At 45.1% G+C, this 12,953-nt stretch overlaps 1 protein-coding gene across 1 annotated transcript in view; it reads left to right on the top strand.

Moving 5' to 3' along the window:
• Positions 1-12,953, top strand: part of LOC311119058 (leucine-rich repeat-containing G-protein coupled receptor 5-like) — a gene marked incomplete at its 3' end in the record, with an annotated part of 76,030 nt that overhangs the window by 30,586 nt on the left and 32,491 nt on the right. Inside the window, exon 2 of the mRNA XM_084193810.1 lies at positions 9,710-9,781. Within this exon, the coding sequence (XP_084049936.1) occupies positions 9,720-9,781 (62 nt within the window). The remainder of the gene's footprint in view (positions 1-9,709; positions 9,782-12,953) is intronic.

The raw sequence follows: 12,953 nt of genomic DNA, 5'->3' as shown, positions 1-12,953 counted from the left end.
GATGGATCTCTCACCATAGGGCTCTTCAGGCACGGTGGGGAGGGGTTGATGGATCTCTCACCATAGGGCTCTTCAGGCACGGTGGGGAGGGGGTGATGGATCTCTCACCATAGGGCTCTTCAGGCACGGTGGGGAGGGGGTGATGGATCTCTCACCATAGGGCTAAGTGCTGATAGAGGTGATTAAAGAGCAAGAGGACATGGGATCAGTGGAAACGATTCACACTGAAGCAGAAGGAAACCTCCCAAATGGCACCCTATTCCCTATGTAGTGCACAATCTTTGACCAGGGCCCATTTGGGATACAAGTGTTTTCCTCTTCAGCTTTTACTAAACACTGTGAATGTTTCAAACTCCCTGACCTAGTATTGGTGCGCTATGAAATGACACACCACTGGCCTAGCGGCGTGTGAAATGAGTTTGAAATGCTAAAACCCAACATCTAATGCATCTTCCCAACCTTTTTCATATTTATCTAGGGTGAAATACTGCAGTGTGTTGTTGAGATCTGATGTGAGATCCGCTCCACTCCACTGGAAACCCTTTATCTTTGTTGAAAGAGAACCGGCGCTTAGCAACTCCAAGCGTCGGTGCCAGTGAAATAATTTAATTAATCTTAAAACAACTCTCCAAGACGTCTGAACCGCGACCTCCGCAGGTGGAAAAATAAACTTGGCCCAAAGGTGGCCGTTGTAATTGGCACTGCAGTGAATTGGCTTGTTCTGTGTGAAACCCCTGTGATAGACAGGCCTTCAGAATGGAACCAGCTAGAATGGAAATATTGTGTATGCGAGAGACCTACCAGCCGGGCGACTGCCTCAGGACTGGACTGGCAGTAAAATATGTTGCTGATTCCCAAATGGCACCCTCTTCCCTATATAGTGCACTACTTTTAACCAGAGCCCTCTGGGTCCTGGGCAAAAGTAGTGCACTAAATAGGGAATAGGGGTGCCGTTTGGGATGCAATCTGTGTCTTGACATGTTCCTCGACATTGATTGATACAGCCAGGAGTAGGAGTAGAGTGGAAAGTCATTAAACACACAGGATGTTTATGTGTTGGGAAGCGGTTCAAGGTTTGTCTAGAGCAGTTGGGGACAACTACAACCTCCTTCACCCTCAGACATGGACAAAGTCAGGGGTGATTACCTTTTACTACCCCAAACAAGAAATGAGTGCGAACGTATACACACAAACACAGACCCAGTGTCCCACTAACAGTCCATCTATTAAAACACAGACCCAGTGTCCCACTAACAGTCCATCTATTAAAACACAGACCCAGTGTCCCACTAACAGTCCATCTATTAAAACACAGACCCAGTGTCCCACTAACAGTCCATCTATTAAAACACAGACCCAGTGTCCCACTAACAGTCCATCTATTAAAACACAGACCCAGTGTCCCACTAACAGTCCATCTATTAAAACACAGACCCAGTGTCCCACTAACAGTCCATCTATTAAAACACAGACCCAGTGTCCCACTAACAGTCCATCTATTAAAACACAGACCCAGTGTCCCACTAACAGTCCATCTATTAAAACACAGACCCAGTGTCCCACTAACAGTCCATCTATTAAAACACAGGACCCAGTGTCCCACTAACAGTCCATCTATTAAAACACAGACCCAGTGTCCCACTAACAGTCCATCTATTAAAACACAGACCCAGTGTCCCACTAACAGTCCATCTATTAAAACACAGACCCAGTGTCCCACTAACAGTCCATCTATTAAAACACAGACCCAGTGTCCCACTAACAGTCCATCTATTAAAACACAGACCCAGTGTCCCACTAACAGTCCATCTATTAAAACACAGGACCCAGTGTCCCACTAACAGTCCATCTATTAAAACACAGACCCAGTGTCCCACTAACAGTCCATCTATTAAAACACAGACCCAGTGTCCCACTAACAGTCCATCTATTAAAACACAGACCCAGTGTCCCACTAACAGTCCATCTATCAAACCTGAAAGTCAATCTGACTGCCAGCTTTGTTTGTTTACATGTTCAGATTCTATTTATACTGAGATATACTAAGTATTGATGTATGACTCTGTTAACATGGGAATCAGCTTCTCTGTGGTAATGGTATTTGCTACTTTGTGAGAAGACATGGCGTAAGGCGCAGGCCTGGTCATGGACGGCCTGAGTCAGACCATACAGGTCTGTGTTCTCGTCAGGGTAACCGTTGTAAAGGAACGTTGTGTCACCTCGTAAATCCTTCAACCTATGAATGGTAATTGACTATGTATGTTAAGCTAGTTACTGTGTGACGCTAATAAAGCGTCCTACATTATGTTGGAGTCTGGCTGCATTGCCTGCTTCATGTTAGCACTCCAGAGACACACCATGGACTACTGTGTGCTGGCAGTGTAGGTTGATGTGTGTGTGTGTTTCTGTATATGAGCGTGTGTGTGTTTCTGTGTGTGTGTTTCTGTGTGTGTGTGTGTTTCTGTATATGAGCGTGTGTGTGTTTCTGTGTGTGTGTGTTTCTGTGTGTGTGTGTGTGTGTGTGTGTTTCTGTGTGTGTGTGTGTGTTTCTGTGTGTGTGTGTGTGTGTGTGTGTGTGTGTGTGTGTATATGAGCGTGTGTTTGTTTCTGTGTGTGTGTGTGTTTCTGTGTGTGTGTGTGTGTGTGTGTGTTTCTGTGTGTGTGTGTGTGTTTCTGTGTGTGTGTGTGTGTATATGAGTGTGTGTTTCTGTGTGTGTGTGTGTGTTTCTGTGTGTGTGTTTCTGTGTGTGTGTGTGTTTCTGTATATGAGCGTGTGTGTGTTTCTGTGTGTGTGTGTTTCTGTGTGTGTGTGTGTGTGTGTGTGTGTGTGTGTGTTTCTGTGTGTGTGTGTGTGTTTCTGTCTGTGTGTGTGTGTGTGTGTGTGTGTGTGTGTGTGTATATGAGCGTGTGTTTGTTTCTGTGTGTGTGTGTGTTTCTGTGTGTGTGTGTGTGTGTGTTTCTGTGTGTGTGTGTGTGTGTGTGTATATGAGCGTGTGTGTGTTTCTGTGTGTGTGTGTGTGTGTGTGTGTGTGTGTGTGTGTGCTTCTGTGTGTGTGTGTTTCTGTGTGTGTGTGTGTGTGTGTGTATATGAGCGTGTGTGTGTTTCTGTGTGTTTCTGTGTGTGTGTGTGTGTGTTTCTCTCTGTGTGTGTTACTGAGCCCCGTAACGCTACACTGATCGTGCGCTAGGCTGAAGCCCGGGCCATCACCCCCTTTACCGGAACCAGAGCCAGAGCTGGGCCACCAGTGATTTACCTCCACACCACTCGGCCCAACGCCGACCCCCCCCCCCCGTACCTTGTAGTGTAAGGGGCACCGGGAACTCATATGAGGTCAACGTCCCAAATTGCACCCTATTCCCCATATACTGTAGTGCACTACTTTTGACCAGAGGCTCTATGGGTACACTATTGGCCCTGGTTAAATGTAGTGCACTAGATAGGGAATAGGGTGCCATTTGAGACGCAACCAGGGTGTCCATACCCCTTTACCCCCAACCCCTGACTGTACCCCTAACCCTGCTAAAGGGGGTTGGGGTACGGTGGGGGTGTGGAGAGTTTATCAAGGGGGTTAAGTGCCAGATGTTACAATAGGGAGGCGGTCGGGCCGTGTAGGCCGGGCTCAGCAGGTGCAGACCTCTTCTGCTGTTATGACCCACAGAAACCTGATGCATCCACGCTTGCTGTTTTTATTGTCTTGAGTGGAGCCGGGTTTTGGAGCCCCATGTAACGAAATACCAAGCAGTTTTGTTTTGGCAGCCGATCAATCCCCTTGCCATCCGTTAATCCGAGGAGTATTCAGTGATATCTGTTATGATCGCAACACCATTGGTGGAAAGAAAACAATTGTGTGATTTATGTCATGTAATGAATATCTGGATGATGTTTGTGACACACTACGGTTTTTCATCTTTCACGGCTTTCAGCCAATCTGCAGCTTCTACTTCGGCTCTGTGTACGTCTACCTGCCCGTGCTTGGCTCAATCTGCCCCAACTGGCTTACGAAACCCTTTGCAGTCAAACTGATACATTATGCTCTTAATTGCAGCGACTACGTCAAACTAATGAAGGCCTATCTGTTTCCCCTCTCCACTTGTCCATTGTGCACATTGCAGACATGGTGACTCCATCTATTGGTGAGGGGTACTCACTGGAGCCAAAAAGGAGCTAGACAATATTGATAGATATCGCACAACTTCACCCAGACCAGTGAGTAACTTGGCTACAAGCCAGCCTTTGTTTTGCTGGGCCGCTCTCTCTGTGTTCAGAGAGAAGAGGGAGAGAGAGAGAGAGAGAGAGAGAGAGAGAGAGAGAGAGAGAGAGAGTTCCCTATGTGTTTCAGCTGCCCTGTAATTCTCCTCCTCAGAGAGAATCAGTCTGTAACTCTCCTCCTCAGAGAGAATCAGTCTGTAACTCTCCTCCTCAGAGAGAATCAGTCTGTAACTCTCCTCCTCAGAGAGAATCAGTCTGTAATTCTCCTCCTCAGAGAGAATCAGTCTGTAATTCTCCTCAGAGAGAATCAGTCTGTAACTCTCCTCAGAGAGAATCTGTCTGTAACTCTCCTCCTCAGAGAGAATCAGTCTGTAACTCTCCTCAGAGAGAATCAGTCTGTAATTCTCCTCAGAGAGAATCAGTCTGTAACTCTCCTCAGAGAGAATCTGTCTGTAACTCTCCTCCTCAGAGAGAATCAGTCTGTAATTCTCCTCAGATAGAATCAGTCTGTAACTCTCCTCAGAGAGAATCAGTCTGTAACTCTCCTCCTCAGAGAGAATCAGTCTGTAATTCTCCTCCTCAGAGAGAATCAGTATGTAACTCTCCTCCTCAGAGAGAATCAGTCTGTAATTCTCCTCAGAGAGAATCAGTCTGTAACTCTCCTCCTCAGAGAGAATCAGTCTGTAACTCTCCTCCTCAGAGAGAATCAGTCTGTAACTCTCCTCCTCAGAGAGAATCAGTCTGTAACTCTCCTCCTCAGAGAGAATCAGTCTGTAATTCTCCTCCTCAGAGAGAATCAGTCTGTAACTCTCCTCCTCAGAGAGAATCAGTCTGTAATTCTCCTCCTCAGAGAGAATCAGTCTGTAACGCTCCTCCTCAGAGAGAATCAGTCTGTAACTCTCCTCCTCAGAGAGAATCAGTCTGTAACTCTCCTCCTCAGAGAGAATCAGTCTGTAACTCTCCTCCTCAGAGAGAATCAGTCTGTAACTCTCCTCCTCAGAGAGAATCAGTCTGTAATTCTCCTCCTCAGAGAGAATCAGTCTGTAACGCTCCTCCTCAGAGATAATCAGCCTGATACTTTAGACCCTTGGGAAAGACACTGAGGAGCTGTGGCCCCTCCCTCTGCCCCCTTCTGTCTCCTCACTAACACCCCCTGCTCTACACACACACACACAAATGCGCAATAACAGACTTGTAAACAGGCACACACAAGCATGTACTCACACACACACAAGCGCACACTCGCAAACAGGCACCGACACATGCACAAGCATGTACACATACATACATACATACATACAGCACATTCAGAAAGTATTCAGACCCCTTGACTTTTTCCACATTTTGTTACATTACAGACTTATTCTAAAAGGTATTAAATAATGTATTCCCCTCATCAATCTACACACAATACCCCATAATGACAAAGCGAAAACAGGTTTTTAGACATTTTTGCAAATATATTAAAAATAAAAAACAGAAATTCCTTATTTACATATGTATTCAGACCCTTTGCTATGAGACTAGAAATTGAGCTCAGGTGCATCCTGTTTCCATTGATCACCCTTGAGATGTTTCTACAACTTGATTGGAGTACACCTGCGGTAAATTCAATTGATTGGACATGATTTAGAAAGGCACACACCTGTCTCTATAAGGTCCCACAGTTGACAGTGCGTGTCAGAGCAAGCCACTCCTCAGTAAAAGGCACATGACAGTCCGCTTGGAGTTTGCCAAAAGGCACCTAAAGGACTCTCAGACCATGAGAAACAAGATTCTCTGGTCTGATGAAACCAAGATTGAACTCTTTGGCCTGAATGCCAAGCATCAGGTCTGGAGGAAACCTGGCACCATCCCTACGGTGAAGCATGGTGGTGGCAGCATCATGCTGTGGGGATGTTATTCAGCGGCAGGGACTGGGAGACTTGTCAGGATCGAGGGAAAGATGAACGGAGCAAAGTACAGAGAGATCCTTGATGAAAACATGCTCCAGAGTGCTCAGGTCCTCAGACTGGGGCGAAGGTTCACCTTCCAATAGGACAACGAGCCTATGCACAGCCAAGACAACGCAGGAGTGGCTTCAGGACAAGTCTCTGAATGTCATTGAGTGGCCCAGCCAGAGCCCAGACTTGAACCAGATCGAACATCTCTGGAGAGAAAATAGCTGTGCAGCGACGCTCCCCATCCAACCTGACAGAGCTTGAGAGGATCTGCAGAGAAGAATGGGAGAAACTCCCCAAATACAGGTGTACCAAGCTTGTAGCATCATACCCAAGAACACTCGAGGCCGTAATCGCTGCCAAAGGTGCTTCAACAAAGTACTGAATAAAGGGTCTGAATACTTATGTTAATGTGATATTTGTGGGGGGGTTTTATACATTTGCACAAATTTCAAAAAAACTGTTTTTGCTTTGTCATTATGGGGTATTGTGTGTAGATTGATGGGGGGGGGGGGCAATTTAATTCATTTTAGAATAAGGCTGTAACGTAACAAAATGTAATTAATGTACTGTCCCCAGGCTGGGTTCATATTTCATAAAGAAGGCCTATCTCCATCTGTGTTCTGTATTTTGTCATGTTCTATGTTTTGTGTAGACCCCAGGAAGAATAGCTGCTGCTTCTTCAACAGCTATTGGGGATCCAAATAAAAAATCCTGAAAAAGTATCATTTAGTTACCATCTGTTGATATGTTGTCAAAATAACAACACCTCACGTGTAGTGATGAGAGAGTAAGTTGGCTGTGACTTGTACGCTAAACGAAAAAGTAGTTTGAAGACATGCCATTTCACTCTATTCATACACACGTTTAGATGATTTGAGTACCTGTGCCCACATGTCTGTCTGCCTACTGTAATAGAACAGACCTGACAACCTTCCAACTAAAACAAGCAGGGAAGCTGTAAATCAGACTGTGCTGTGGGCCTGGCCTGCTCCCAGAGGAGTTTCAGACCTACTTCATCTTCTCATAGACTATCTAGATAATTAGATGAAGCTGGCCTGCTCCCAGAGGAGTTTCAGACCCACTTCATCTTCTCATAGACTATCTAGATAATTAGATGAAGCTGGCCTGCTCCCAGAGGAGTTTCAGACCCACTTCATCTTCTCATAGACTATCTAGATAATTAGATGAAGCTGGCCTGCTCCCAGAGGAGTTTCAGACCCACTTCATCTTCTCATAGACTATCTAGATAATTAGATGAAGCTGGCCTGCTCCCAGAGGAGTTTCAGACCCACTTCATCTTCTCATAGACTATCTAGATAATTAGATGAAGCTGGCCTGCTCCCAGAGGAGTTTCAGACCCACTTCATCTTCTCATAGACTATCTAGATAATTAGATGAAGCTGGCCTGCTCCCAGAGGAGTTTCAGACCCACTTCATCTTCTCATAGACTATCTAGATAATTAAATGAAGCTGGCCTGCTCCCAGAGGAGTTTCAGACCCACTTCATCTTCTCATAGACTATCTAGATAATTAGATGAAGCTGGCCTGCTCCCAGAGGAGTTTCAGACCCACTTCATCTTCTCATAGACCATCTAGATAATTAGATGAAGCTGGCCTGCTCCCAGAGGAGTTTCAGACCCACTTCATCTTCTCATAGACTATCTAGATAATTAGATGAAGCTGGCCTGCTCCCAGAGGAGTTTCAGACCCACTTCATCTTCTCATAGACTATCTAGATAATTAGATGAATGACAAAAGCAACTGTTGCTGATAGAAAGAGAATTACACCATGTGACTGTGTAACATATTTAGTTGTGGACAGGTAATTGTGTGTTTATTCCTGACATGGTGGCTGTTGTTGTTAACTCTGTGTAAATAGCAAGCCCAGTTGTGTTTGCTTAGTGACCAGAGGAGCTCAGAAGCATATGTGTGCCTCCCCTTGGTATTAAAGACGCTGTTATTTTAATGATTGTTTAGTCAAGGCATTTGTCACTTTGGGAGGCAATTTTTTTTAGCCTTTTCTTTTTGATTTCTTTGATTTGTTTTCATTGGTGTGGCTGAAGGCCCATGATGTACTGTCCTATCCACCCCTCACTCTGACCAACTCCTATCTGAAGGCTGGGAAAACGTATTCTGTGTCCCAAATGGCACCCTATTTCCTATATAGTGCACTACTTTAGACCTGGTCTCATTTGCTCTAGTCAAAGTAGTGCACTACATAGGTAATAGGGTGCCATTTGGGTCGCAGCCCCTACGACTCTTAGAAGTCCCAAAGACGATGGTTTATAGTCTGTCTAGTTCCCACGGCCGTGGGGGCTGCAGCTAGGCTTACGGCGGTTAACACACGCACACGCACGCACGCACGCACGCACACACACACACACAGACACACAGACACAGACACACAGACACACAGCCACGTTGTTCCGAGAGCTGCTTTACAGCTCTGACATCCCTTTATGTTAAGACCCCTGTTGGTGTCACTTCACTGTCTACGCTGCTTTACTGCCCTGCTCTACTCTATTGTGTTCCAAATGGCACCCTAGTCCCTTTTTATAGTGCACTGTGTTTGACCAGAGTCCTATGGGCCCTAGTGCACTATGTAGTGAATAGGGTACTGTCCTGGTTCTGCACTCTAAGCCAGGTCCCACTCTATCCCAGGTCCACTGATCTTCCCAGTGCTCCCCAAGTCAGGCCAGTCAGTGTTGACCCTCACCAGTCCCCACCCTCCTGCCATGCCAAGGGAATGAGTTCACCTCCATCCTAGTGTTTGATGTTCATGTATCTCATTAAGGTGTTGTGTTGACTGTTTCCCCCCTTCGCCACTCCCTTGCCGCTCCCCCTTTGATGTAGTGTGAAGTCAAGGGATCGGACTGTACAGTCAGATGTTTGCTCTGGGGCTTCCGGAGAACTCAGAAGGCCACCTGGCTCTGTTGAAATCCGAGATAAGGGGTGAGATTTAGTAGATAGCTGCGCTGAGGGAGGGAGGGAGGGAAACATTGGAGATATTGTTAAACCATGTGAACCTACTAGGTTACAACATGTAATATGCTGCACTGCTGTCATCTCCGGGCGTGCTGTATAGAAGATGTGTGTGTGTGTGTGTGTGTGTGTGTGTGTGTGTGTGTTTTTGACCTCATCACAGCACAGCTGTATTCTTACACTCTTCCCGAAATCCAACACCCACAGAATAAAGACGTATAACTGTCAGTGGAAAATTTGCTGAAATTATGAGGGGGGGGGGGAACAAAATATTATATTGTCGCATTTTAACTGTTTGACTAAACTTTCTGAGCTTAGTCACATGATGTTTCAGTTCTCAATACATAAACAGAACAGCTGGAAAAGTGTTGTGACATGTAATGTTAATCTCTCTTCTTCCTCTTTTCCTCTCTCTCTCCTTTCTTTCTTTCTTTCTTTCTCTCTCTCTCTCTCTCTCTCTCTCTCTCTCTCTCTCTCTCTCTCTCTCTCTCTCTCTCTCTCTCTCTCTCTCTCTCTCTCTCTCTCTCTCTCTCTCTCTCTCTCTCTCTCTCTCTCTCTCTCTCTCTCTCTCCAGTGATCTGAGTATGAACAACCTGACCCTGTTGTCCTCCGGTGCCCTCTCCAACCTTCACTTCCTTGAGGAGCTGTAAGTATGACAGCCACTTCCTGACCAGATAGGAGATACAGTAGATCCTCTCTCAGCCTTATTGCACAAGGAAACTGGTTGTCACAGCCTGATCATGGCCTAGCATCGTTCCCATGGCGTTCATGTCAAACAATTACAATAAATCTCCTAATCTTGCGATCACAGCGATATATTTTTTTAGATTGAGTATGACAGCTCTATGTGATGTCAGAAGGCTTGTATATATGTGTAGTAACTACTGGGAGAGGAGAGGAGAGGAGAGGAGAGGAGAGGAGAGGAGAGGAGAGGAGAGGAGAGGAGAGGAGAGGAGAGGAGAGGAGAGGAGAGGAGAGGAGAGGAGAGGAGAGGAGAGGAGAGGAGAGGAGAGGAGAGGAGAGGAGAGGAGAGAGGAGAGGAGAGGAGAGGAGAGGAGAGGGGAGGGGAGAGGAGAGGAGAGGAGAGGTGGTGGGAAAGTCCTGTTGCAGCTGGCCTGGATGTCCTCGTAGACATACTGAGGCAACTGACAGGAACTACCCAACCGGAATCCCCGGTCTCTCAGTTCTCTCTCTAACCCAACCAGCTAAGGCGGGGACCCACGAGTGCATTCCAAATGGCCCACTATTCTCTATATAGTGCACTACCTTTTGACCATTCCCTCCCGTAGGGCTCTGGTCAAAAGTAGTGCACTATATAGTGAATAGGGGGCCTTTTGGAACGCTGCCCAACGCTCCCTACGCTTCTGCCACAACGAGCCAGCGAAATGGGCCTGCGTCCAGAAACATTTAAAAAAACAACATAAAAATTTAGATGCCCCCTTGCTTTTATTTTCTAAACTCCGTTAGAGAGACTGCGCTTACTTTTGTGGGAGTTGTTAAATGGAAAAACTCAGGAAATTAAATGTGAGATTGTTCTGGCTCGAGTTCTGCTTCAAAGACTATGAGCGGTTCCCTAATGAAAACCTGACGGAACCTTAGAACCCATCCCTGGAGAATGGAAGAGCTGCTGCATCAGAGGGAGGACGTCTAGGGCCTGTGTAACAAATGGCACCCTATTCCCTATCTAGTGTACTTCCTTGACCAGGGCCCAAGGCTCTCTGGTCAAATTATATAGTATAGTGGCCCTATGTTTTATCTCTTTTGTGTTGATGTGTATTACCTACAGCAGCGGTTCCCAACCTATTTGTCTTACTGTACCACCAACTGAATTTAGCTCTGCCCGGAGAACCCGTGAAGTAACCCCTCATGTGCCTTTTACCAGAAGGCCTATGGTCTCATGAGTCTTCTCAAGTACCCCCAGGGGACCTAGTACCCCAGGTTGGGAACCACTGGGCTATAGGTAAACCCCCTGCACTAACAGTTAATATACATGGATCGTTAGAAACCTCAGAGCATTAGTCGGGAATTAGAATTATGACCCAAACTAATTCCAGGAATGAAATAAACACATACAGCATGATTTATGTGCTCATGTTACTAAGAGTCTTAGTCGTAGAAACCCTTGGTTGTTCAAATGTTTTGGCGGATAACCCCAGATTTTAAAGTAATTACCTGGAATTTAGATGATCCCTTGCAACTACCCACCAACTGGACCATCCCTTACAGCGTTATTATCTATAACTCAACACACAGGCTATACTGTGTTCTACTGTTATTATCTATAACTCAACACACAGAGTCTACAGGCTCTACTGTGTTCTACTGTTATTATCTATAACTCAACACACAGAGTCTACAGGCTCTACTGTGTTCTACTGTTATTATCTATAACTCAACACACAGAGTCTACAGGCTCTACTGTGTTCTACTGTTATTATCTATAACTCAACACACAGAGTCTACAGGCTCTACTGTGTTCTACTGTTATTATCTATAACTCAACACACAGAGTCTACAGGCTCTACTGTGTTCTACTGTTATTATCTATAACTCAACACACAGAGTCTACAGGCTCTACCGTGTTCTACTGTTATTATCTATAACTCAACACACAGAGTCTACAGGCTCTACTGTGTTCTACTGTTATTATCTATAACTCAACACACAGAGTCTACAGGCTCTACTGTGTTCTACTGTTATTATCTATAACTCAACACACAGAGTCTACAGGCTCTACTGTGTTCTACTGTTATTATCTATAACTCAACACACAGAGTCTACAGGCTCTACCGTGTTCTACTGTTATTATCTATAACTCAACACACAGAGTCTACAGGCTCTACTGTGTTCTACTGTTATTATCTATAACTCAACACACAGAGTCTACAGGCTCTACCGTGTTCTACTGTTATTATCTATAACTCAACACACAGAGTCTACAGGCTCTACCGTGTTCTACTGTTATTATCTATAACTCAACACACAGAGTCTACAGGCTCTACTGTGTTCTACTGTTATTATCTATAACTCAACACACAGAGTCTACAGGCTCTACTGTGTTCTACTGTTATTATCTATAACTCAACACACAGAGTCTACAGGCTCTACCGTGTTCTACTGTTATTATCTATAACTCAACACACAGAGTCTACAGGCTCTACCGTGTTCTACTGTTATTATCTATAACTCAACACACAGAGTCTACAGGCTCTACCGTGTTCTACTGTTATTATCTATAACTCAACACACAGAGTCTACAGGCTCTACTGTGTTCTACTGTTATTATCTATAACTCAACACACAGAGTCTACAGGCTCTACTGTGTTCTACTGTTATTATCTATAACTCAACACACAGAGTCTACAGGCTCTACTGTGTTCTACTGTTATTATCTATAACTCAACACACAGAGTCTACAGGCTCTACTGTGTTCTACTGTTATTATCTATAACTCAACACACAGAGTCTACAGGCTCTACTGTGTTCTACTGTTATTATCTATAACTCAACACACAGAGTCTACAGGCTCTACTGTGTTCTACTGTTATTATCTATAACTCAACACACAGAGTCTACAGGCTCTACTGTGTTCTACTGTTATTATCTATAACTCAACACACAGAGTCTACAGGCTCTACTGTGTTCTGGTGTTATTATCTATAACTCAACACACAGAGTCTACAGGCTCTACTGTGTTCTACTGTTATTATCTATAACTCAACACACAGGCTCTACTGTGTTCTACTGTTATTATCTATAACTCAACACACAGAGTCTACAGGCTCTACTGTGTTCTACTGTTATTATCTATAACTCAA

Source organism: Coregonus lavaretus (assembly GCF_964263955.1).
Source record: "Coregonus lavaretus genome assembly, contig: HAP1_SCAFFOLD_829, whole genome shotgun sequence".
Classification (NCBI taxonomy): Eukaryota; Metazoa; Chordata; class Actinopteri; order Salmoniformes; family Salmonidae; genus Coregonus; species Coregonus lavaretus.
The sequence above is the reverse complement of the archived record's forward strand: the minus strand, read 5'-3'. Positions and strand labels throughout refer to the sequence as shown.